At 43.8% G+C, this 25,213-nt stretch overlaps 1 protein-coding gene across 1 annotated transcript in view; it reads right to left on the bottom strand.

Moving 5' to 3' along the window:
- Positions 1–25,213, bottom strand: part of LOC136877136 (uncharacterized) — a 68,041-nt gene that overhangs the window by 22,110 nt on the left and 20,718 nt on the right. The window contains exon 3 of the mRNA XM_067150947.2: positions 159–486. Coding sequence (XP_067007048.2) covers positions 159–486 — 328 coding nt within the window. The remainder of the gene's footprint in view (positions 1–158; positions 487–25,213) is intronic.

Below are 25,213 nucleotides of genomic sequence, written 5' to 3'. Positions count from 1 at the left end.
CCGTATCACATACTTTACGCCCCCCGAGTATATTGGTAATATATAATCAGCATGTTGCCTGTATTCTGTATATCCAGTCAGTTGCTGACAGTGTTTCAAGTGAGTGTACGGCACAAATAAATCTGTAACATGACATGACGTACTGTATTTCTGCTTACCTCCTTCACTTTCACCACCGCCAGGACTACCCCGGCCACCCTTGCCACCCTTCCCCCCCTTCTCGCCGGGGGGTGGAGCTGGTAGTGGATTGCGCATTCCTGGTCTTATTCGAGCTCCAGGTAGTGCCACTGTTTGTGTCTCCGGAGGGTTGGCATGTGCCTGAAGAGCTTCCCGTAGCTGGTCATACTGATCTGAAGAAAGCTGGCCTTCCTTGCAGTAGTCAGCCTGGTAGGTAGTTCTCATGCGGTCTCGCTGTACACGGCGGAGTAGATCGTCCGGTGGGGCCGTGTTGAGAACATTGTACAAATAGGGGTACTTCTCGTACAGCTACAACGAGGAAAGAAAACAGTTAGAAATTCAGTTCGACTCTATGACATAATACTTGTTGAGCCCACGAGATTTGGAGTCTGACATTTGAGCGGCGAAAACAAAGTAAGCTGTGTTATAGCTACAATTCAATAAACTTTGACTCGTTCTTAAGATCGTGCTAATCATTCCAGTATTTAAGACAGAACAAGTCATTGCCGATAAATATGAGATTCAATAATCACTAACAAAATCATTAGGTTCTGACAACAACCTCAATAAATGCACATGTTTAAACCAGAATAGAACTGTACAACTACCCACTGATTAACTTACAAAAAATAAACTAACAAAGAAAATAATATTCAGAAAACAAATACGTAAACACCTAAAGCAGCAACAACTAACACAGTTAACACAGTACCTCTCCAAATATCACAGACGCGACTGAGAGCAAGCCAACCCACGTGGCGATAGCTTCCTTAAATGTGGCATCTCTGTTATCGTTGCCATAAAACAGACCATTTTCGAGCAGCGTTAGTCAATTTTTTCTCGCCGGTGGCGCTAAACGTCACTCTCCAACTCTCGTGGGTCTTAGTATAATTTACCATTTTCTTTTCAAATCCGATGAACTCGTAACGATTCCTATAATACTGAGGTTGCAATAGTGCTATTGGAGTGAGAGAATCAGCCATCTAGGAAAAGTCCTAGTCCGTTGCCCAGAAGACACCTGGATGTATGACAATATCACATGTAAATAAACCTTCACTTCACAATCTCACTTCAGCATTGGATATTTTGTCTCACTACTAGGAGACCAATAATCTCAAACCAAACCCATCAAAAACTCAAGTACAGTATGTGCTTTTCAATTGAAGAACAAACAAGCGTTTATGCGATAATTTGTTCGACTGATTTTCACACAAGACGAATGATCGAAGGTAATCATTTGAAGTTGTAAATTTGCTATATCGTTTACCGAGCGAGTTAGCTGCGCAGTATGTGTACAGTGTTTTTTTATTTTTATACTAGGAGGCAAAACATTGAAGTTGTAGTTTAGCAATATCGTTTACTGAGCGAGCTAGCTACGCAATATGTGCACAGTGTGTTTCTATAGTTTTTGATTTTACACTAAGCATGCTCCGAACACATCAAACAATGTTCCGATGATATGTTGAAGTTAACAACATCGATTACAGTGTCTTGTTATGTTTCAATCTGATCTTCTTAGAACAAGGGTATCCCCTGACATGTTCTAAACACATGATATATTGAGTACAGTGTTCGATTCTAGTCTTGATCACTTATTTTGTGTTCTGAACACATCAATCAATATTCTGATCACATGTTGTATCGAGTACAGCGTTTGATTCTACTCTTCTAATGTTTCGCAAGTCTAAACATGCACAATAATGTTATCGCTGCACACGCTTGCCTTCGCGATGCAGGTTTAAACTTGTTCGATATAAAACTATGCCTTGACATAAGAGACGGAGGAGGAGGAGGAGGTAGAGAAGGAGGAGGAGGAGGAGGAGGAGGAGAATGATAAGGCTTTAACAGCCTATGTATAGTCACCATTGTTTAAAGATGACAGCTGTCAAAATAATTTTTCAAATTATCCGCCACCACATTTCAGCTAAAGAGGGCAGCAGGGTGCTCTGTTGATTTTGCACATAGAATTTCATATTGCCCTCCACCGCATGCATAACAGCAGCCGTTATCTTGCGCAGTAGCCTCTAAGCTAGCTTTCTTCATAAGACTAGCCGCCATCTTGTGCGAGCACCCCTAGGCTGTCTCATAACGAGCTATGTATAGTCACTATTTTGTGTTCGCCATCTTGCGTAAGCATCCCTAGGACGTCTCAAGCCATCTTGTGTCTCATAAGAGCAGCCACCATCTTGTAGAATTAGATAGCTGCCAATGCCAAAGGGCTTAAGTAGGAATCGAACCGTTGATCTCATCATTAGACTATGTTTCTCTTGTTCCTGATACTGCGAACCTAGGTATTAGGCAGAAAAAATTTGTCCGTTTTGCTCTACGATGCACCGTTTTCGAGATATTTAACATTTTGCATTTAAGCCCCAAATTTAATGAATCGAACCAGCACGGTACGTTATACTCTCTACCATAGCTAGACCTGATCATGTTACGAAGACTTGCTTCAATACAAGCTAAAACAGAGCAAATGCCAAAGGGCCCAAGTAGGAACCGAACCGTTGATCTCATCATTAGACTATGTTTCTCTTGTTCCTCATACTGCGAACCTACGTACTAGGCGGAAAAATTTGTCCGTTTTGCTCTACGATGCACCGTTTTCGAGATATTTATCATTTTGCATTTAAGCCCCAAATTTAATGAATCGAACTAGCACAACACGTTAGCCTCTAAGCTAGCTTTCTTCATAAGAGCAGCAGCCATCTTGCGCAAGCACCCTTAAGGCGTTTCGTAAGGAGTCGTGTATAGCAACCATCTTGTGTCCGTCATCTTGTGCAAGCATCCTTAGGGCGTCTCTAGCCATCTTGTGCAAGGACCCTTAAGCCGCCTCATAAGAACAACCGCCATCTTGCGCAAGCATCCCTAGGGCTTCTCATAAGGAGCCTTTTATAACCGCCATCTTGCGCAAGCATCCCAAGGGAGTCTCATAAGAATCTATGTATAGCAGCCATCTTGCATAAGCAACTTTAAGGAGTCATGTATAGCAACCATATTGTGCAATTAGCGCCGGGAGATGGCTGCTGTAGAATTTTTGTTTTTAAATTATCCGCCACCATATTTCAAAGGTATGTACCTAAAGAGCACAGCACTGAGGTTTGAGATGTAAGATGGCGGATGACAGCTGACAAAAAGCGCGTGAATTCTTTACTAAACAAGAGCACGTGGAATTTTTCAATTTGCCGCCACCACATTTCAAAGGTATCTAGCTAAAGAGGGCAGCACGGTGCTCTCTTGATTAAAGATGGCGGATGACAGCTAGCAGAACTTTTCAAATTGCCCGCTACTACAGAGGGCAGCACGGTGCTCTGTAGATTAAAGATGGCGGATGACAGCTGACGAAATTGCCCCCATGATAGCAGCGCGGTGCTCTATTGATTAAAGATGGTGGATGACAGCTGTCAGAAAAGCACGTGGCTTTGTTTCCAAACAAGAGCACATAGAATTTCTCAAATTGCCGCCATAGCACTGAGGTTTGTGATGCAAGATGGCGGATGACAGCTTTCAGAAAAAAGCACGAGAGTTTGTAAAGCACGTGGAATTTGCCACCGCCACAAAGAGGGCAGCACGGTGCTCTCTTGATTAAAGATGGTTGCTGTCACGTGGAATTGCCTGCCACCACAGGCATCTAGCTGAAGTGGGCAGCACGGTGCTCTCTGGATTAAAGATGGCTGCTGTCAAAAAGCATTTTGCAAATTATCCGCCACCACATTTCAAAGGCAAGTAGCTAAAGAGGGCAGCACTGTGTTCTATAGATTAAAGATGGCGGATGACAGCTGTCAAAAAAGCACGTAGATTTGTTTACCGATTCAAATCTCGCGCTAGTCAGGTTAAGTTGGTAGCACTAAGGTTTAGGCCCGTCAAGATGGCAGTACTGAGGTTTGCGATACGTTGTTGTCTGTCAAAAAGCACGTGGCTGTCAAAAAACACGTGGATTTGTTTACCTATTCAAATCTCGCGCTAGTTAGGTTAAGTTGGTACTACTGAGGTTTAGGCCCGTCAAGATGGCAGCAGTGAGGTTAGCGATGTGTTGTTGTCTGTCAAAAAGCACGTGGCTGTCAAAAAACACGTGGATTTGTTTACCGATTCAAATCTCGCGCTAGTTAGGTTAAGTTGGTACCACTGAGGTTTAGGCCCGTCAAGATGGCAGCAGTGAGGTTAGCGATGCGTTGTTGTCGATGACAGCTGTCAAAAGCACGTGGCTTTGTTTACAAATTCAAATCTTGCGCCAAAATTCAAATTTCCCGCCAAAATTCAAATTTCCCGCGGAGGTGGAGGCCTCTGGGAGGGAGCCGGAGGAGGAGGTGGCGGCAGAATCCGCCTATTATACTACTAACTGAGTCTATCCATCCCCGTCTTGGTCTTCCTCTACTTCTCTTACCCTCCATAGCACAGTCCGTTATTCTCCTAGGTAACCTATCCTCCTCCATTCGCCTCACATTACCCCACTACCGAAGCTGATTATGCGTACAGCTTCATCCATCGAGTTCATTCCTTATTTAGACTTAATCTCCTCATTCCCATGCCCTCCTGCCATTGTTCCCACCTGTTTGTACACCAATCATTCTCGCTACTTTCACGTCTGTTACTTCTAACTTATGAATACGACATCCTGATTTCCACCCAGCTTTCACTCCCATAAAGGTAAGTTGGCCTGAAAACAGACCACTGTAAAGATTGTTTCGTCTGGGAACTAACTTCCTTCTTACAGAATACTGTTGATCGCAGTTGCGAGCTCACTGTATTAGCTTTACTGCAGTTTGATTCAATTTCACTTATTATATTACTATCTGGGAGCACACACGTCGTAAACACATGAAATTACAGTATCTACCTATTCTAGCTTGACAGACCCTAACACACCGATTTTCATCCAACCTATCATTTGCTGCCCAGCGCTCCTGCAGAGAGGACCCCGGAGAGCTAAGCACACGGCTATCGGCCACCTCGCCTGCGTCGCCCGTTACCCTCCAGCTCTGCCGGTAACGAGCCCCTGAGCCAACTGCCAAGTTTTTCCTGGGAGGTCCGTCCTACCTGGTACACCCAGTACTGGTAGCGAGCCAATATATCAAACATAACACGTACGGTAACAACTAATACACATCTTTCAACTTAAATTGACCGACAGAGGAGCGCTAAAGCGCACCGGTATCGGTAGCTCCCAAACCACCTATCTCTTCGGAGATGGGTGACTCATACGGATGACGCGGGCCAGGGGCGGGTGAACAGAACACGGAACACATAACAGGGATCACATTCTCAGCCCAGCGCTCGTAGAGTGCAGACCTTGGAGAGCCAAGTAGCGACAGCCACAACACTTGCACCCAGCCTGCAAGCTCAATCGCCGTCATCTACTAGATCTTCGGAGAACCCCTTACGCTCTCGAACCCAGCTTCCCGCCAAAAATCGATCGCCCGCCAGCAGCTCCTGCAGACAGGCCACCTGCAATAGCTTGTTTGAACTGCAACAATCACCAACTGCCTTCCAAGAATAAAGGCAGTACCAGTCAGCCTGTAAACCCCGTATACACAGGCCAAGCAAATTTGTCAGAGCCCTCAGTGTGGACACTGGTTCGGAACTTGTCCCGTTGCGATATGGCAAAACTATATCTGTTCCGACCGTGCCCACTGAGCGAGCGCCAACCACGCCGGTCCTCAATAGAGTTTGACCTAACCAGTGCTTCACCTTATCTACCCCTTGTACACTACTCACCATGAGCCAACCGCCTAGTTGGCAAGAACAGCTAGCAGTTAATCTGCAAACCTGGCAACAAACCTTTCAAGCAGAAATGGCATCCTTCCTAGAAACTTCACTCGGGACAGTACAGCAACTCACTCCGACTCCACTACCACCCACAACGCCTCAGTCCACCCCCAGCCCGCTCCGACACTACTCTCCGCCCTACTCCCCCGCCTCCCCCCAGTACTCACCCCGTCCACCGCTCATCCAACCCACCCTACCTGCAGCAGACAACAGCGGCAGCTCCGAAGAAGAACCAGCACCTAGCAACGAAGAAGTCGACTACTCAGTCCCACTCTTCTGTGTTCGTGGGAACACCACCTTCCCAGTCTCTCAGAAGTACATGATGATTATCTTCAACCTTACTAATCCCGACCCGGTACCTATGACCAGGAAGACTATTATCAGCTCTCTCATGCCCATCTTCGATGAGCACATAGCGGTTATCGAGGAATCTCACAATAATTTCTAACTGGTCACCCCTCGACGTAACAAATCAGTACACCATATTCTTCGTGCACTGAAGCACACAAACATCCCCACCCCAATCATCATTAATCCGCCGAACAAAGATATTAACCAGCAAGTCATCTTACCACCCAAAACTACTGATCAAGAAACGCAAACTTCTGCCACCACCACATTTCAAACCGACACAATTCCTGATGATTGAACAACGCAAGCTAATTCAATCACCGCTACCAGAAACATCCAGCTTGTCAAGACAACTGAAGATGCAAATCGCCAAGCTTTCACTACCATACAAACCAAAACTAACCCTCCCCTCCTATCATAAGTACCATCTCTCAAACCCCACCCACCCAACAGCAAGAAACGCAAACTTCCCCGGATACTCAAGATATTGACACTCAAACCATTCCAATCCCCCCACCCCCAGCCCCATTCACTATCAATAAATCAACTCAATCAACTCATGCCATCACTCAGCCTCCAGCCTGTTCGACCTCAAACCCAGAAAATCCTCTCATACAGCAAACGCAACCAAAACATGCCCGAAACTCAAACCAGGTTCCTCCTCCAACACCACATCTCAAAACCAAAACTCAACCTTGCCCCCCCACATCCTCCATTAACGATACTCTGTTACAACTGCCTCAAGCTGAATCACCATGCCGCCAGGTGTAAAAATGCTACCAGATGCAACAGGTGTGGTGGCCCTCACCATCACTCCAAATGCCAGGTACCTCGGGACCAGGCAACCTGCGCGAACTGCCACGGCAATCACGCAGCATCGTTCCCTGGTTGTCCGTATTTTAAGAAGGCAATCAAACAGAAACAGCACAAAACTGCACTACATAAGCCACAGACATCAACCAACATTCAACCTAACACACCCCAGCCACTTCTCACCACCCCTACCCCTCCCCCCACCACGCCTAACAATAATCTCCTCACCCTCATCCTCAGCTTATTCCAATATCATCTCCAGTCCAATTCAGGGCCCCCTCGGTGGATTGAGTAGCCGAGACCCTGAAGAACCAAATCAGCAGGGGCGATTTCTCCGAGCATGCTACGCTTGCTGCGCAAGCGCAATATTTTTCTAAAGCAGGTGAGTTAAAAAAATTTACAATATGTACCGTATCTGTAATAGATCTGTATTATACAAATCGCATGTTGCATATATCTTGGCGAGTCTAGCGAGGCTTGCTCGTGTCTTAAGAGCTTCAGCGGAGCTGTCGACACAGCGAGAAATGTATGCGCGCGCAGGTTTCTTCTCTCCAAGGCCGGTTGCAAGCTGTTACGTTTGTAATGTGTAGTTGGAAGCTCTGATCTGAGAGCTACAGAGCTAGTGTGTTGTGTCAGTGAGTAGTGTACTGTAAGTTCCTGATCATCTATTCTGAATTATTTGACGTGCTGCAATGGGTTCCGAACCGTGCATTATTGACAGCTTGTTATCAAATCCATTTTCTCGGAGGACTATCCAAGAGAAAACAGACATTATTAAGAATGACAGGCTCTGTCCGGCGCTGCCAGATTTAAAGACATGGCACAGGGAGAAACAGATAATATGTACGTTCGTTCTCTGTATCTCAATATAATAATATGCACTGGTTGACAGGGTCCAAGAAACTGAATAGACTGTTTTGCTTGCCGTATTTACTATTTTCTGCTGATAACGGTTTATGGTGTAAAAGTGGCTTTGACAATTTGAACACCCTGACGCTGTCCATTACAAGACATGAGAAATCTGCAAACCATATGAAGTGTTTCTTGCAGTGAAATAGCTTTGGGCGTACAAGGATCGACCACCAGCTGGATGAACAGAAACGCATCAGTGACCAACTTCATAATGAAAAGGTAAAGAAAAATCGTGACATACTTAAACGACTGATCGATGCAGTGTGTTTTTTTTTAGCAAAACAGGAACTGCCATTTCGCGGACATGACGAGTCTGCAACTTCCGTAAACAGAGGGAATTACATCGAACTTCTACAAATTATAAGTGAATATGATCCTCTTCTGGCAGCTCATCTGAAAGACTCCACCATTTTTAGAGGGACGTCGTCTGCAATACAAAATGATTTAATAGCAGAAATAAGTTCAGTAATTGTGAGAAGAATAAAGGAGGAGCTCAAACAAGCAACTTTTGTGGCAATAATATTGGACGAAACGTCCGATATCATTGATAAGTCACAACTCTCTACCTTACTCCGTTTTGTAGACGAAAGTGGTGAAATTCAAGAGAGGTTTCTTGGTTTTGCTGACCTTAGTAAAGATCGCACTGCTGGAGTCCTCTTAAATCATGTTCGTGCTGTTTTAAAAGAGTTCAGTTGTGAGGAAAAGATTGTGGCTCAAACGTAAGACGGTGCTGCAGTCTTAGTCGGTCATGTGAATGAGCTTAATAAACTACTTCAAGACCAGTATCCATATGCGACATTTGTGCATTGTTATAGCCACCTATTGAATTTAGCACTACAGCAGTCTGTTTCAAAAATCAAAGAATGTACAATCTTCTTCCAAACGATGTCAGGACTTGATGCTTTTTTTTTCAAAGTCTACAAAGGGAACAGCTGCTCTTCGAGATTTTGTTCTGAAGAAGTTGCCAACAGTAGCACCAACGAGATGGAATTTTGCTTCACGTCTTACTAATACTGTGAAGGAATATTATGATACGCTGGTGAAATTCTTTCAACATGTACAGGAAACTTCAGACGACTGGGATGAAGACACTACATTGAAAGCACAAGGATTTTTGTTCTTCTTACTTAAGTTCAACACTAGATTTCTGCTGGCAGTGTTCTCCAAGATTTTTTCATTCTCCGATACTGTGTTCAGTATTTTACAAACAAAAAGGCTGGATATTCAGTACTGTGGCAAGAAGGTTGAGGAGCTCTTTTTAAATATCTAGTCTATGAGAGATGAAGATTTTGATAGTTTGTATGGACATGTTGATACTGAAATTGATGTTTATGGAGGACAGCCGTGCTCTAAAAATCGAAGAATTAGTGATGAACCAGAAAAATCAAAATACAAACGTCTATTCAGTGAAATTATTGACAATGTAGGCCTACTTGTCCAAATAGGAGAGCGTTTTAAATGCATAAAGAAATTTGTGTTCTTCTCGCTGTTGGATTGTGATTTGTTTGAGAAGCACAGAAATAGGTTTCCAGACAGTGATGCCCTAGAAAAGACCTATGGGTCATTTTTCGACATTGTTCGCTTAAAAACCGAATTAAGTGTGATGTATTCATCTTCTGATTTTAAAGAGAAAAGTGTTTCAGACTTAATGCAGTTTATGCATACTAATAAATTGTACATGGGTATGCCAGAAATTTTCAAGCTCATCAAACTTGTAGCAACAATTCCTGCTACTACATCCTCTGCAGAACGTTCTTTTTCAACACTGAGATGCATTAATACATATTGCAGATCGACTCAAGGCCAGGAGAGGCTATCATCATTAGCTACGTTGTCCATTGAAAAAGGATTGCTTGCAAAAATTAGATTACAGTCCTCTTTCTATGATGAAGTTATTGATGGTTTTGTAAAGAGAAGCCGCAGAGTAGAGTTTGTTTTCAAGTAGGAAGATCTAATAAATAGTTGCAATTTTTCTGTGTACATAGTTTGACGTTTACTTGTTTAAATTATATAATCACTGGCTTGTCATGATTTGTTAATAATTATAAAATGTGTCTAATTGTTATTCTTTTGGCCATTCTTGAAAGTGTGACGTAACCAGTTTGAATGCATGTTCATGTAACCGATGATTAAAATGTTCATGTGATTTAGCGATTATTGGGTTTATAAATTTTATTCGTTCAGAACTATGCATGTCCCACCCCACCAACTCTCACGGATAGAAGAGCAAGTCTGACTTTTATGACCAGCATTCGCCCCTGCAAATCAGTACCCCCCCACCAAATCCCAGCCAAGAACAAGATCTATCAAGCTTACAGTCCTAATTTCCTTAACCGAGCTCAACCTTACAAGAAATATAAACACCTAAGATGAAGCATTGGTCGCGGGAGACGAGGCGGTGCACATGTTATATGCTGCCAATAACGATGCTTTTTCACACTCCATCCGTCAAACTTATTTGTATTTAAATGTTTCTAAATTTAATTAAATAATGAGAAGCTGTTTTCGCGATGCAGCCGTTGCAGACTCTCATACGCAACACAAGGCGTGGTCAGCCACTGCAGGAAGTATTCTGCAGTGCTGCCACATCGCACACACTAAAACTGCTGTGCTAATCATGTCGCGAATGTCATGCCACCCCTTGGCAACACTTCACATAATAATTAACTAATACAAAATATTTTTCACATTAACCTGAACAAAACCCACAAAACGTTTCAAACACGCAACAGGTAAAACATCTAAATGATAAAATACACTTACAATGACCGACAGAGAAGCGGCAGGAGCGCACCGGTATCGGTATCCCACATACCACCTATCTCTTCGGAGATAGGTGCACATACAGATACCCAGGGGCGGGTCACACACAAAGCTGCAAATTACGATGCTACTTTCAATTAGTTCAAAATTTAGAGTGCTACTAACACCTCGCACACGCAAACTATTGGTTGCGTAACCAACAATGACAGGGCCCTCTGGCGCCAACACTGCAAATTCCACAGTGAAGCAACATTGGGCATGGACAGTACCCGGATGGGTGACCACCGAGTCTGCTGCCTGTCCTTGAAACAAATACATTACAGGAACTATTACAACAGTCGTGGCACGATACCACAAGTTCACACGCCAAACTAATGTTAATAACCGACTTTCTTCCAACGAATGCCACTATCACAATACAGCTATTATTATTACTACTGTACCGGATGGTACACCTCCATGCCGCTAATTCAAACTTTGCGCCAGTTGAAACTCCTCTACTGGAGGAAGTCTGAACTTTATCTACTGTGTTCATTTTCTAGTTTCTCAGAAGATGTCACTACTTGTAAATTTTGAAATTTCTGAACTGGGTCGTTTTCGATGTATTTTTGTTTTGCATGTAGTAAGAAGTGTTGACGTTCTCTTCCAGATGGCACTACTGAAGAAATACAATTATGCACCCTAGTGCGAAGTGAAAGAACTATGTTTTTGAAGAAATTTTGTGTTTATAAGTTTGTTCTTTGTTAAATTTCTTTCAGTTATTGTTTATGTTGGCAATATTAATCCCTTCTTTCCGCCAGGTTTGAATTTAGCCAATCCCGAATTTCTTTAATTAATTTATGACCAATCAGGTGTATCTTCTTCAACTTGGATATGTTGCTTAACCCTAGCCAATAAAATTCTTGTGGGAGGGTGTTCTCATTCCTGAAACGCCTCGAACTTTCCGCGAGGGTTTATAAACTGCTGATTTTCGGGTCTCCAGGCCACTTCAGTAACATCTTTCAGTGTGTAAAGTACGTAGCAGGGGGCGGGAAGCGCCTCTTTCTTCGGGCAGCAGTTCATCCACAAGGTAATGGCCGTTTAATAACTTCTTTTCTTGCTAGCTCAGCAGTTTAACTCTCGGGGCAGGTCCGAAGCCTTTTACCATGTAACTTTCCCTTAAAATGTAAAGACACTCGGTATCAATTCTATATGTTTAAACTATAAATTGGGATAGAGAGTGCTTAACCCTCTCGAGCTCCCACTCATATTGCTTTGAGGTGAACTTATTTTCTCAACCGTTTCTTCCAGTCTAGCGTAATGTAAATTGTCTCCTCCTAAAAGTCACCTCTTTAGTATGGGATTAGCCCTTGCAGTAACGGCCTAGTGCCAAGTAGGTTTTATATAAAGTGTATTAGGAGTGCAAGTACGCCTCCTCTCAAGTTGGTATTTTAGAGGCCATATAATTGACCTGTTTCTTTACTTAATAGGCCTCAGTAGGTTGGGTATTTTTACCCCTGTTTTCATGTCCTTCGAGGACAACTTGAAAGTGGAGTTTGGTGTGGCCTTTGATAGGCTCAAACTCAAGAGCAGGTAGCTCTTTCTTAAATGTTGTTTCTGCGCGCCTCGAGGAGGCTTTACGGTGTAATTGGGAGCAAGTGCTCCTGGGCATGATTGGGGTCTTCTGCCCCTTGGTTGAATTGTGTATATTGTAAAGTTGGGCTTATAGCTCAAGAATTGTGTGTCTGGCTCTCGGAGCCCAAATCCTGTAATCATTGTAATTGTACATTTTCGAATTGTGATTCGGCTACTGAGTACCTGTTCTATTTGTTCTTTCTTAATCTTTAAAAGAAAATATAACCTTGTTAAATTTTATCTTAACTTTAATTTCGTATTTTGGAACCTGTTCACCCCCGCACCTTCTTTCACCTCTGCCGTTCCACAGATACCTCGGAACAACTACTATTATCAACCAACAATGTATTACTATTATTCTTAAATCTATTTCCCAAACAGCCCAGGTGAGGATCGCTAAAGCGAAACCGGTACTGGGATATAAGCACAAATCCGGAACATTTGGCCCCTCGGGCGGGCTGAACCACAGCTACCACCAGTGACAGAGGCGATTTTGCTCCTGTTTCTTCGCCGTTGAAAGAGCAAATTTGTCTGTCCGCCGCCCATCGGATAAACCCTCTTCCTGGGCATTCGCTTGCTTCTTGCTGTGGGAGGCACCACTTTAAAATACGTTTGTCTGAAGCAACGATACCCGGGTACAGGGACTCCTAAGCCTCAAAAAGGTCCGCCCCTTCAAGGCGTTAGACCTGCCCTCCCCCTACTGCCGACCTCCGGGTCTTTGGCTTAGTATTAGCTTGATGCAAGTAGGTAGGTGGGCACACACTACTACAATTTTTCTCCTGGGTACATACACACAAGTAACACAGCCAGATGTCACACACTGGCCCTCAGACACCACTTGAAGGAGGGGATGACCGCGATGGGGTGGATCGAGTAGCTCTCTCCGGTGACCCCTCTGCTACGCACAAACCAGCCCAGGATAGGGACCAACACATCGCAAACCCAACAAAGCAATGTCTCACCAATGATCTTTTGCAATCAGAGACCCCTGGCTACTCAAAACCTTTGAAGAAAATTGTAGAATGCGAGGGACAGCAAGACTCGGCCACTGCCAACTCGACCCGGCCTCAACAGCATCCAGCAAATTCTACTAGATGCAAGGAGAGTGAGGTCATTACCAAAAACCCAAATTGCACCACTGAGAAAGCAACTGAAGTAGAAAAAAGAGCAAATGTAAAAATAAGCAGACCGACTGTTAACAAGACAAAGCAGAACAAGACAATGGAAGATTCTAATGTTGAGCTACGTACAAACACTACGCATCTCCAGCAGATGAAGAGACATGATGGCTGCGAGATAGCAACTAACAACCTCTCACAAAAACATAGCACTCCCAGTTCTTCAGGAATAAAGCACATAGAAGACTTGAACAACACCAAAAGAAATCCCAGACACCTGAAAAATCCCGAACAAGTAGGGCCGAATAACAAGAGCACTGCTGCTCAGAAGAAAAGGACAACCCAAGCCTCAGCAACAATTACTATCGCCAATAAAGATAAATAAATCAGCAGAGGAATACCTGCGGGAAAACTACCCACTTGACCCCTCCTCTGCCTTTCAGGAGAGAAGCGTATTTAGATACTAATATCTCCTCCCAAAACAAAAGCAAACGCAAAGGAGAAAAACACAGCCATTCACCTACGCAGCCTCTGAATGAAAAAAGGCCCCGAACCAAGCAACGTCAAGAAAACCCAGAAGAACAATTTTTAAACGTCCCTAAAAGGCACTCAGCAAAACCCCCTAACAACCCATCAAGAGTATCAGCGACGTCAACAACCAATCGCCTCCAAAGCCTAGAAGAAGAAAGTGGTGAAGGGGACGACGACAGCACTGCCAGTGAAGCAGACCCAACTCCAGGACCTTATTCACAGATCAAAGCCAAACCGCTCCCCATTACCATAACGAAGGATAATCGCCCATCCTACGAACGCAGGAAAATGCTCAGGCAAATAATTCAGGACGGTTATAACGCACGCCTTCTTGCAAAAGGCGCCATAAAATACCAGCTACACTCGATGAGGGACTATAGCAAACTTTTACAACACCTCTCGGGAGAAAAAGTGGAATACTTCACTCACACCACTACCCCACCTGAGACTATTCAGGTAGTAATACGGAAACTGCCCATCGATACCAGAACCACTGATATCGAAGAAGCGTTGAAAGGGCTTTGCTGCCACCGCAGTTGTACAGTTAACCCAGTCGAAGGAGATGACAGAGAAGACAGGTCGATAAGAATTCGACAGCCAATGCCACTCTTTGCAGTCCGTCTAATCAACACTCTTAACTCAAAAGAAATTTTCAACCTTAGCTCGCTTTTAGATCACTACATAGAGGTAGAACGGTACAAAAATCCCACTGAACCCCCGCAATGCAAGAGGTGTCAGCTACCGGGACACACCCAGAAAGACTGCCAGTTAACTCCGAGATGCGTTAAATGCACTGGGAAGCACTCAACGGCGGAGTGCACATTATCATACTGGACCAAATTTCAGTATTGCAACTGTGGTGGAAACCACACCGCCAACTATAAAGGCTGTAAAACCCTGCTGACAGCAAAAGAACGCAGTCAGGCAAGACCAAGTCAGAGACGACTTAGAGACAGAGACACAACATATGACCAACAATATAAAGAAAGAACAGAACCAAACCTGAAAGCCGCCCAGGACATACCTGACATCAACGATGAGGAGCAATTTCCACCTCTCTCCACGCCCGCGACGGACCAAGACACAGGAAACGTCTCCACGTCGGAAAATACTGAAATTATTCCTTCGACCCAAACCTGCCGCGTTATGCCACTACTCAGTACCAACACTCAATTATCTGATGACAAAGACGAAGCAAGACAGCAATTACACAATCTACCCCCCCCCCCGATGAGCCGTTTCACGTGCTCTCCGAGAGATTATACTCCACCGGTATCGCCGCCCAAATCAACGATCTGATGTTTAACATATTATATCCAAGAGATGGTCGCACCAGCGCACAGGTAGCACTGCAGTACATCTTTTTGACTCATGGCAGCAAACACTAGAGACTCAACACCACCCCATGTTCGCCCACTTCGAGTACTTCTTTGGAATGCTGACAGTATTCGCCCAAGAAAAATTGAATTTTCCCAAATCCTCACTTAGCAAGACATCGATGTGGCGTCAGTACAAGAAACAGGCCTCAAAGAGAAATACAAGTTCAGAATACCCGGATACAAAACCTATAGGGATGATAGGCCGGGCACAAAAGACAAGGGAGGCACAGCCGTCTTAGTAAAGCACTATATAAAGCAGGAACGTATCCTGGTACCGACCCTCAGTACACTTTAAGTCGCTGCTGTCAAAATTCTAGATCTTTGCTATTAATATCCACCTACAAATCCCCCGGCAAGAAGTTGTATCACTCCGACCTAGACTTCCTCCTCGGATACAACATACCAACTGCAGTTGCTGGAGATCTCAACTCAAAACATCCCTGCTGGAGCTCCTGAGTAATAAACAAAGCAGGCCAGCAAATCCTCAACTACTGCAACACCAACCCTGTTGTAGCTCTTAGCCCAGTAGAACCCACTTATGTACCAAAACACCCGCGTCATAATCCAGACGTACTGGACATAGCCGTCATTAAGGACATTAACTTACCCGATCGACCTCCAAACACTAATAGCCACCGACTCTGACCATAATCATGTCGTCATGACAATTGGTACTCACACAGGAAACTTTAAGACAACCGCCATCAACGTCAAAAATATTAATTGGACCAATTTTCGAACTATCCTCAAGCAATATTATGACGAAACTCCACAGCCTCTTCATACCAAGGAAGAAATCGACAATGCAATAGCAGCACTACTAGCTAGCATCCGCACCGCCGCTAGATACTCAAGAACAACTCAATCAACCCAATTGCGCCGAGGTCTTCCTCCCGACCTGTTAGACTTAATCATAAACAAAAGAGTAGCCAGGAAAAATTGGCAAAAATACAGACTTCCACGCTTCAAAACAACTTATAACTTACTAAGCAATGTAGAGACGCCCTCAGAGACTACGCCAATAAAGACTGGGATAATAAACTTCAGTCCCTATCAACCAGAGACCATAGCCTCTGGCACATGACAAGAGCCCTTAAATCTACCCGAAGGGAAATTCCCAACTTAAGGAAGAATAAATTTGTTGCAAATAGCGACCTGGAAAAGGCTGAACTCTTGGCTCAAGGACTAGAAGAACGTTTCACTCCCAATGCAACACCATGTAACCCCAAATTCACCAGTCAAGTCGAAGAGGAAGTGCAATCTTACAGAACTGCAACTCTACAAGGTACACCCAGATTAACGTAAATCAGGGAGCTAAGAAAGATTATCAGATCTCTTAGGAACCAGAAAGCACCGGGGCCAGACGGAGTTCATAATAAAATCCTTAAAGAGCTCCCGATCTGTGTTACAGCGCATCTTGTTGAAACATTTAATGCAACATTAACAATAGGATACTTTCCCGACACTTGGAAGCTTGCAGAGATTAAAGCGATTCTAAAGCCCAACAAAATCCTCTCAAATCCTAGTAACTATAGACCAATTAGTCTACTAGACAGCCTAGGCAAGGTACTATAGAAACTTATCCATTATCGACTACTTGCCACAGACACTATAAAAACTGCCATACCAAATGAGCAATTCGGCTTTAGGCAAAACCATTCCACTACGCAACAACTCATCCGAGTGTTCAATATGATCACAAAATCTCTAAATCATCATCGTGCCAGACCAGTCGTCTATCCCGATATCGCTGAAGCCTTTGACAGAGTGTGGATGGATGGGCTACTATTAAGTTGAAGAAACTTCAAATAGACCCAATATATTGGAAGATAATCGACAGCTACCTAACCAACCGAAAGTTCTTCGTACATGTCAACGAACGAGAGTCAACATCCAGAACAATCAAGGCCGGAATTCCACAGGGTAGCTTATTAGGCCCACTCCTATACCTGCTATTCGTACATGATATCCCACAAACCGAGGGGACTGAGATCGCCATGTACGCAGACGACACGCTTATAACAGCAGACTCGTTTAAAGTACAAGTTGCTGTCAACAAAATTCAAGTTGCAATCGACATCCTGGTAACTTGGCTTGAAAAATGGCGCATCAAAGTCAACCCCCTAAAGACCACCGCTGTACTATATAGTATCATTTGGCATCATAAGCCCACTAGCTTCGTAAATATATACAACACCCAAATCCCTTGGTCTCCTGAAGCTAAATATCTGGGGGTCATACTGGACTCGAGACTCAAATTTCGCAGTCACATAAACTACGTGTTGACCAATGCCAGAAAAGCTACAAACAGCATTTACAGTCTCATATCTCGCAGATCAAAACTATCAGTCTCAAATAAGTTGATACTCTTCAAAGCCCTTATAAGAACTACCATGCTGCATGCAGCCCCAGCCTGGGGTACCGCAAAAGATTGCGACATCAACAGGTTACAAATCCACCAGAACAAACTTCTTCGCATCATCGACAACGCCCCTATCTACACACGAAATAAGGATATCATGAAAAAGTATAACATCAGCACGATTAAAGAAGAAATTATATCCCTGGCCAAAAGCTTCTACAGCACAGCGCCAAAAACAGCAAACCCACTAATTAAAGAGCTACATGATCTGGACAAAAATGTCTTCTTCAAGAAAAAGCATCCAAAAACATAAATATTACAGTAACCAACTCTAGAAAACTCTACCCTATATCATTTAGAACAGAAATATCATCCCGTACAAATGGTATGAAGAACAGCACAACACTTACAAATACGGATGCTCTCTATCACACATCGCTATCTACGTGCACTAACAAAAATACACTGGCTTCACACAAATGGAGGCAAATATCTTATCACTACAGTCAACCAACTAAAACCACCACTTAATTACCTAAGAAGACCAAGACGCAGCAATTAACTGCTCTGACTCAAATTCTACCCCTAAATACAGGCTCTTTTTTCAAAAACAAAACGTACACGGCTAACATTGGCAAATGAACACGTGAACCTATGTAAATATATCTAACAACCTTGTTAATGATTCTAGCTTAGTTTTACACCCACCTGGCGTCGCCAGAGAGTCAACTGTAAATTTAAATTGTAAATATTGTAAATACCAACTGTACATAGTAAAATTGTAATTACTAACTGTACATAGTGCTGTACATAAACAACTTCCCCCTAGGCCACCAACCCTAGTACTAACAGATAGCAAATTTCTCCGAACGCACCGCTTAGCTCTAAAAGTTCATACGCAGCTAAGCACACAATTTCCTTTTATCTCCAAACTGCACATTTAACCCACACACAGTGTAAAAACCGCTCTTGTGTACAGAAGTATCACACGTCGTCAAATATACTGCATGCCCCGCTAAAAACGAGCCCAACAAAGCACGCAACAATACCCTCATGCTAGTCCCTCAACCTCTCTACCATATCCTAACCAATGTCGGTCGCACAGGACTAATAGGCAGCTACAACCGTCTCAAGACCAGGAATTGAGAAATAACAAAATTCTAAGCTTTGCGCTTATCAAACACACATACATAAATGTACATATAGCCCTAGTCGTGTATGCTACTTGTTAATAATTTGATGATGCAACTCATTGTTAACACTAGCTAAATCACACACACACTAAATGCAGAATAATAAGTTGAAAAGACACCAACTTGCACCAAGCAATTAAACCACCCCTTGGCTTGGGGCATAGGACCGAAGAAGGTCGGACCGGGCGAGTTGGCCGTGCGCGTAGAGGCACGCGGCTGTGAGCTTGCATCCGGGAGATAGTAGGTTCGAATCCCACTATCGGCAGCCCTGAAGATGGTTTTCCGTGGTTTCCCATTTTCACACCAGGCAAATGCTGGGGCTGTACCTTAATTAAGGCCACGGCCGCTTCCTTCCAACTCCTAGGCCTTTCCTATCCCATCGTCGCCATAAGACCTATCTGTGTCGGTGCGACGTAAAGCCCCTAGTAAAAAAAAAAAGAAGGTCGGAGGTCCCACCACTCAACAACCACTGGCGTCGCCCTTCGATCGGCGCACAGGGGGTAGCAATCGAGTTCGGATCGGATCGGATCGGATCGGATCATCCAACCTCTCTCAACCACTGATAGCAACCTCCCTTCCAAAATGCCACTGAACACTGCCTGGTATACCGATTAGTGAGATAACTCGACATTTGTTGCAATCCTACCTGTTCCCTTGCTTATAGATAGGGGAAATTACTCTTCTTTTTACAGTTGGTTTTACGTCGCTTCGATACAGCGACCACCATAATCCATGCAGTTTGAACAAAGATATATCGTACTAGTATTTCAACCACCCGTTTTATTTGTATCACTCTCTATATTCGTTGTTTTCATGTGTATTGTCCCAAGCTTTGGCTTAATTCTTGTTGTCCCGCCTGGAACACAGGCTATCAACAAAGCCTCGCTAGATGGCGACGACGGGATAGGAAAGGGCTAGGAGTGGGCAGGGGGAGGCTGTGGCCTTAATTTAGGTACAGTCCCAGCATTTGCCTGGTGTGAAAATAGGAAACCACAGAAAACCATCTTCAGGGCTGCCGACAGTGGAATTCGTACCCACTATCTCCCGAATACAAACTCACAGCTGCGCGCCCCTAACCGCATGTCCAACGGTGCAATTACTCCGTTTGTCCAATCAGAAGGCATCTTACTAACACTCCGTACTAATCTTATTAGTCTATGAAGCCATTTCATCCCTGCCTTTCCACTATATTTCACCATTTCAGGTCTAATTTCATTTATTCCTGCTGCTTTATGACAATGGCGTTAATTTACCATCCTTTCCACTTCATCAAGCGTAATTTCGTAAATATCATTATCCTCCTCCCTATGAGCTCGGCTGTTGGCGACGTTAGCAGGGAAGTTACAAACATGCAGTAAGTTACTAAACATACATTATATGTGGGAGAATTCCTTGTCCCCACAGTAGAATTGAAACTGACCTTCTTCCTGTGAACTCACCCGTACCCGCCGTTGCATGTCTCTGGTAGTTCGCTCCAGTACCTCTGAGTCAATACTGTTGATTTCAGTGACAATACTCTTCTTCAAGTAGTCAGTTATTCTTGGCTGATTACGATAAACTCTATCTTTAAGAACTAAACTAAACTCCAGTAGTTCCAATGATGTTTAAAACAAAAACCACCATAATTCATGCAGTTTGAACAAAGATATATCGTACTAGTATTTCAACCACCCGTTTCATTTGTATCACTCTCTACATTCGTTGTTTTCATGTGTATTGTCCCCAGCTTTGGCTTAATTCTTGTTGTCCCGCGTGGAACACAGGCTATCAACAAAGCCTCGCTAGATTTGAGAGTGCAATACATTATTAACAACAGCAAAGTGGTGTTCTATTGTGAGAACAGTGTAACCTACAAAGCAAAGGTGCTCACGCTGGGCGGGCTGGCAGGCGAGGAGCGTATGCTACTCAACCACAGTGACGTGGCTACGTCACAGGCTGTGAAGTTTGGAAGAAGTTCTTCCAGTCAGGCGCCATTCACAATGCAAACGTAACCGTAAACTTGACGACGTAACGTAACCGTAAAATTAACGTAAAATTTGTGGTATTCACAATGGAGAAACAAGTCGCTTAAGTGCGGCCAGTATCCAGTATTCGGGAGATAGTAGGTTCGAACCCCACTGTCGGCAGCCCTGAAAATGGTTTTCCGTGGTTTCCCATTTTCACACAAGGCAAATGCTGGGGCTGTACCTTAATTAAGGCCACGGCCGCTTCCTTCCCACTCCTAGCCCTTTCCCGTCCCATCGTCGCCATAAGACCTATCTGTGTCAGTGCGACGTAAAGCAACTAGCAAAAAAAAAAAAAAAAAAAAAAAGGAGGAACGTAACATGGATGTAAAGAGAACACAGCAGCCAATCAAAACACTGCCATGTTATTTAGCACGGAAGTCGGGTTTTAGGCTCTCTCTCAGTTTTATATTTTACTATCTCTATGGAAACAAACAACGTGGTAGCGGAATTCATATTACTTCAGACATCTCTTGCTTTACACCTGGGAGCTACGTACATGAAAAGGCGAACTAAACAACGGTGCAGAAAATGGGTTCATCCCTTGAATCAAAGAAGGTTATTTCAGGACGATTTCGATAATCTACTGTAAGAAATGACCCTCATCAGTTCGTTTTGTACATGCGGATGAAACCTGAACTGTTTGACACTATCTTACGATTTGATTCCCCTTTCCAAATAAAAATAAGTGTTAAGGTCTCCTTTACCGACATCTATGCGCCTAGCTATCACACTCCGATGAGATGTTTGGTTGACATCGTTTCCGTAAATTAGTAGTCTGTCATAATGTTAAGAAATATATATACAGGGACACTGTTTTATCTATGACAGGGATTGTCTCTCGTCCGGTCGCCAGCGCTGCGAGCTTGTCTCTCGCCATTTACCGTCAGATTCCATTGCTACAGCATATTTATTTCCACGTATTCTTTTTCGGTACAGCGTCTTTGTAATTCTTTTTCATTTTATCACACATACACACAAATATTATTTTGAAAGAGAATTACAATGGCTTCGTCGAAAAAGTCATTATATCGCGCACAAAGTATAATGTTTACGTGTGCTCTGATTGGCTGGTTCTTAAATCTAACGTAAAATTAACCGCAAGAGCTTGGAGTTTGCAATCCCTTAATTTTACGGACTCGCAGTTAAGTTTACGTCGGCGGATTGTGAATGGTTCCATTAGATAACATGGCCACTAACTTCTAAGTTAACGTTAATTTTAAGATGTAGTGCTTACAGTGCACTATGTCTTCTGGTATGGGCTATATGAAATTTGTTACTTTCATTGACCTGTCTCAGTCTCATCCTTGGCTTTGACAATATGAAAGTTACTGAGGTATGAGTGATGCTAGTAATACCATTGCTTATGCAGCCAGTTCCTGTTATGAATGGTGTGAAAATATCGCTCATAGGGTCGGTTGGTACATGTATTTCAGTGGGCTTGGCAGACTGATGAAATGAAATGTCGTATGGCTTTTAGTGCCGGGATATCCCAGGACGGGTTCGGCTCGCCAGGTGCAGGTCTTTCTATTTGACTCCCGTAGGCGACCTGCGCGTCGTGATGAGGATGAAATGATGATGAAGACAACACATACACCCAGCCCCGTGCCATTGGAATCGACCAATTAAGGTTAAAATCCCCGACGCGGCCGGGAATCGAACCCGGGACCCTCTGAACCGAAGGCCAGTACGCTGACCGTTCAGCCAACGAGTCGGACGGCAGACTGATATGTAATAGCAACGGCTGGCTCAGCGAGGAAAGCAACGGGAAACTACCTCACTCCTCATTTCCCTAGTACGTCTCCTCAGTGACGCCTAGTCTATTTATGACAGCTGTTGGCGGAGCTGCAGAGGATCAAACCAGCCTTCGGGCTGAATACCCAACATACAATTTCAAGTTTACGTTACGTTACATTTGCATTGTGAATGAGGCTTCACTCTCGATTACTGCTGCGAATCCAAGTTTGAAATGGAGGCAGAAAATAATGAAAGAAAGAGGGCAGAAATGTACGTCATTTTAAATTTGCGTTGTAAGAAATAACTTATTTATGTTAATTGGAGTTTACGTTAGGCCTAAAACCTCAAATATTTGTAATAATGTACGTAATGAATTAAAATATTTACTATTACATTTTAAGAGGTGCTTTAGAAATAGTTCTAATATAATACGGAGTTAAGGTGGATAAGCTGTGGCTTGTGATTGTTTGGGTTTAAATTATCTGATAAACTCACCAACATACCGGGCGAGTTGGCCGTGCGGTTAAGAGCGCGCAGCTGTGAGCTCGCATCCGAGAGATAATGGGTTCGAACCCCACTGTCGGCAGCGCTGAAAATGGTTTTCCGTGGTTTTCCATTTTTACACCAGGCAAATGCTGGGGCTGTACCTTAATTAAGGCCACGGCCGCTTCCTTCCCATTCCTAGGCCTAACTCTCAGCAACACTGAAGGAGCTAGCCGACCGACATAAGACCACATTTCCTATTGCGGTACCCCTCATAAATAACAATACTTTCATGCATGAATTCGTATCGGGTGTAGAGAATGGAAACAGTGCTATTGCTATGTATTACGAGCTTACTGCACTGAAGAAACTGATTAATTTCCATCTAGCAAAATGAACCAATAACTCGGAGTCACTGAAAACCATATGAAGAGCCGAAGGCCAAGAGGTCAACGTAGATACGTAGGTACTAGGAGTATATTGGAATACAGAAATGGATAACTTTAACATCAATCCAGAGGAAATCACTAAAGCATTACCTGAAGGGCCAATTACCAAGAGTTACAGACCATGGCAAATTCTATGATCCACTCGGATTTTTATCTCCCGTATCTCTTGTTGTCAAAATAATATTCCAAGATACATAGAACAGGGGAATCTACTGGAACAAGTTGCTACCTCCCGATCTTGAAGAGTTATGGAACACTTGGGGATCCACACTACCCTCTCTACGACAGCTACAACTTCCACGATGGCTAGTTACATCAACAGAGCGCAGGACTCTTATATACGGATCTTTTTATGCCTTACAAAGGGCATATGGGACAGTCTTATACATTCGCACGAACACAGAGAGAAACTGCGAGGTTCACTTGGCCTGTAGTAAGTCTCGAGCTTCCAGCGGCGCTAGTAGGAACACGTCTACTGCCACAGTCACAGGCCACGATATCACTAAGGTGGTGCTATGGACAGATTCTACTGTAACTTTGGGTTGGGTACGTAGTGACCCGAACAAATAGAATACCTTTATTTGTAATCGAGTAACGGAGATTCAATCATACGCAAATCTAAGACAATGGAGGCACTGCACTGGAGAAGAGAACCCTGCTGATCACCTTACACGAGGACTTCCTGGTGACCAGATACTGTTCATCCACAAGTGGTGGACTGGACCACGGTGGAGTGCACATAGTGAGGACTGTTGTCCACCTGGTCCTCAAAACTCCGAGCTAGCAACTTCTCGAGGAGAATAAAAAGAACTTAAAACACGCCATGACAGCAATCACACGTCCTAGCCTTATCGGCAGCTCCAAGATCAGTTCCTACTGGAAGCTGATTCGTATAACTGGTTGGATACTTCGGTTCACACACAACATTCGTCATTGAGAAAAACTCTCAGGAGAGTTGACAGCAGTCGAACTCGCAAAAAGCAGGTACCTAATGGATGAGAGCCGTTCAACGGGAATGTTTTGCACTAGAGCTTCAAGCACTCCACAATATTCGATCGATTCCTAAAGAATCCCTTCATCGAATACGGACTCATTCGTCATGGGGGTCGCATGCATTGTGCGCACCTTACTAGGGAGCAACGGCATCCCACACTCCTAGACGGGTCTCATCAATTCAGGATCCTCCTTATTCTGCAAACACACAACAAGTTGCATCATTATGGAGTCCGGCTAGTTTTGTCAGAACTCCAGAAAGAATTCTGGATCCTTAGAGCCCGTCAAACTGTAGAATTTCCTGCACGTATGCCTCCCATGCAGAATAATGAAAACCCCAAGAGGACAGCAAATTGAAGCTCTATTACCTGTGGATCAGGTGAGACTGTCAAAGCCCTACATAGTCACCGGGATAGGCTTTGCCAGTCCTCTCTACATAAAAGTGGGCATGAATATGATAACGGCCTATATAGTCCTGTTCACTTGTGCTGTTTCATGTCCAGTACACGTAGAGTTATGATATATTTCTGATGGCTTTTCTGAGGTTAGCTGGTAGGCGTGGACTTCCACAT

Source organism: Anabrus simplex, chromosome 7, assembly GCF_040414725.1.
Source record: "Anabrus simplex isolate iqAnaSimp1 chromosome 7, ASM4041472v1, whole genome shotgun sequence".
Lineage (NCBI taxonomy): Eukaryota > Metazoa > Arthropoda > Insecta > Orthoptera > Tettigoniidae > Anabrus > Anabrus simplex.
Note: the sequence above shows the minus strand (reverse complement) of the source record. Positions and strands in the feature narration are given on the sequence as shown.